A 2,176-nucleotide genomic window follows, 5' to 3' on the forward strand; every position below is an offset into this window, starting at 1 on the left:
CCCCTCGGCGTCCTGAAGGCCCGGGGTCCCACCCGCACAGCTCACAGCCAACGACCGAGTGAGAGGCTCACCTTCGCTGGAACCGGGTGAAGCCTCGATCCGGGCCAAGTGCCAACACCGGGCCCCACTCGGCAAACTAACGACAAAGGGCCCAGCCCAGCCCTGAGCACACGATGTCCCCGAGGGGCTGCCTGGACCCCGTGGAGGGGCCCCAGCCGTGACCATGAACCTGCGGACGTGCACCTGCGAGGACACACCTTCCGGCCCACCTGCCGGGCCCACTGAGATCGGCTCCTGGGCCGCTGTGCTGCCCTGAGGGCAGCTGGGCAGACGGCCTCCTGTCTCAGGTGCCAGCGACTTTCTGACCTCGGCCCCCAGGGCAGCTGGACTGGTGAAGGCACCAGGACTCACCGGTGGGCTTTCGTGTGGTCAGCTCAGATCTCAGTAAAGTGGTTTTATAGTCTCAGCCCGACTGAGCACCGAAGCTTTCACTCTAAGGAGCTAGAGTCAGGTAACCCCGAAATAACGACCCACACTGCCCCGGACGGAACACGCCCGCGTTCCCCACAGCGGGGACCCAGACCAGGCGGCGAGGGCAGGAGAAAGGGCTTCGCGCCCACAAACCCGACAGCTCGGACGAAACGGGCCATCGCTTCAAAGACGCACGGCCAGGCTCCCGCGGGAAGACCAGGCGACCCGCACGGGCCGAAACCTCCCAACGCCACCCGGAGAGCGCACCTCGGCCCAGAGGGCGGATCCCAGCAACTCCAGCTCGACATTCCGGAAAGCAGAGGGGACAGTCCCCAGCAGGCCGCCCGCCAAAGCCTTTGCCGGTGGGCGGCTCACAGGCACCCAACCTCTCCCCAGCTGCAGAGCCACTGGGGTTCGGGGGGCCCCGGCTGCTCCAACGCGGAGAACCATGTCCACAGAGCACAGAAACCAGCCTCGCAGGGCAGGAGGTAAGACAACGCCCACACACATCCCCTATAATAATCCTACAGAATAAGTCTAATATGCTAAGTGCCCCACCTGTCAACCAGTCGCTATGACACGCACTGACCACCAGGGGGCAGACGCTCCGACTAGGACAGTGGTTCTCAACCTTCCTAACGCCGCGGCCCTTTAATACAGCTCCTCATGGTGTGGTGACCCCCAAACATAAAATTATTTTCGTCGCTACTTCATAACTGTAATGTTGCTACTGTTATGAATCGTCATGTAAATATCTGATATGCAGGATGTATTTTCATTGTTACAAATTGAACATCATTAAAGCATAGTGATTACTCACAAAAACAATATGTAATTATATGTGTTTTCCGATGGTCTTAGGCAACCCCTGTGAAAGGGTCGTTGGACCCCCAAAGGGGTCGCGACCCACAGGTTGAGAACCGCTGGACTAGTAGGTTAGCTTGCTGCTGGGACTGAGACGGGCTGGGCACGCCCTGGAGCCCTCCGGGGGTCCCCCCGCCTGGCCTGCGCCCTCTCGCAATCCGCAATCCGGGACCCCTCGGGGGATGTCGGAGAGCCGGTTTCAGCCCGATCCCCGCAGGCCAGGCTGAGGGACCCCACCGGTGCACGAATCTGTGCACCAGGCCGCTAGCTCCTGATAAAAACTTTCTCTTTTTTTGCCCCAGCTGGTTTGGTTCAGTGGATAGAGTGTCGGCCCGTGGACTGAAGGGAGGGCCCTGGGTTCCATTCTGGGCATGTGCCTCAGCTGGCAACTCTCACACCCATGTCTCTCCCATACCTTCCACTCTCTCCAGAAATCAGTGGGAACATCCTCGGGGGGATCAACAGCAAAAATACATGTTGTGTTCTTTTGGTTAATCCTTGCCCAAGGATATTCCGTCCATGGGTTTTTAGAGATGGAGGGGAGGGAGGAGGAGGAGGAGGAGGAGGTGGAGGAGGAGGAGAGAGAAACAAGGATGTGAGAGTGACAGAGACACATCGACTGGCTGCCTCTATACCCGCCCCGACCGGGGCCGGGATCGACCTGCACCCCAGGTGCGTCCCCTTGACCGGGAATCAAACCCGTGACCTTCAGCACGCGGGCCAGCGCTCTCCCCTGAGCCACACTGGCCAGGGCTCCCGATAAAAACTCCTAAGCAAACGGGGTCACAGGAAACTTGAACGCGGTGAGGGTCATCGGGGAACACCCACGGCCTCACTCTGC

General features: G+C 60.0%; 1 protein-coding gene across 1 annotated transcript in view; it reads right to left on the bottom strand.

Annotated features, from left to right (window-relative positions):
* MTA1 (metastasis associated 1) overlaps positions 1-921 on the bottom strand; it is a 22,771-nt gene extending 21,850 nt beyond the window's left edge. Inside the window, exons 1-2 of the mRNA XM_014540572.1 lie at positions 739-921; positions 72-136 (exon numbers count right to left, since the gene is read on the bottom strand). Coding sequence (XP_014396058.1) covers positions 72-136; positions 739-921 — 248 coding nt within the window. The remainder of the gene's footprint in view (positions 1-71; positions 137-738) is intronic.
* Positions 922-2,176: the final 1,255 nt, after the last annotated feature.

This window comes from Myotis brandtii, unplaced genomic scaffold, assembly GCF_000412655.1.
Source record: "Myotis brandtii unplaced genomic scaffold, ASM41265v1 scaffold1057, whole genome shotgun sequence".
NCBI classification, from domain to species: domain Eukaryota; kingdom Metazoa; phylum Chordata; class Mammalia; order Chiroptera; family Vespertilionidae; genus Myotis; species Myotis brandtii.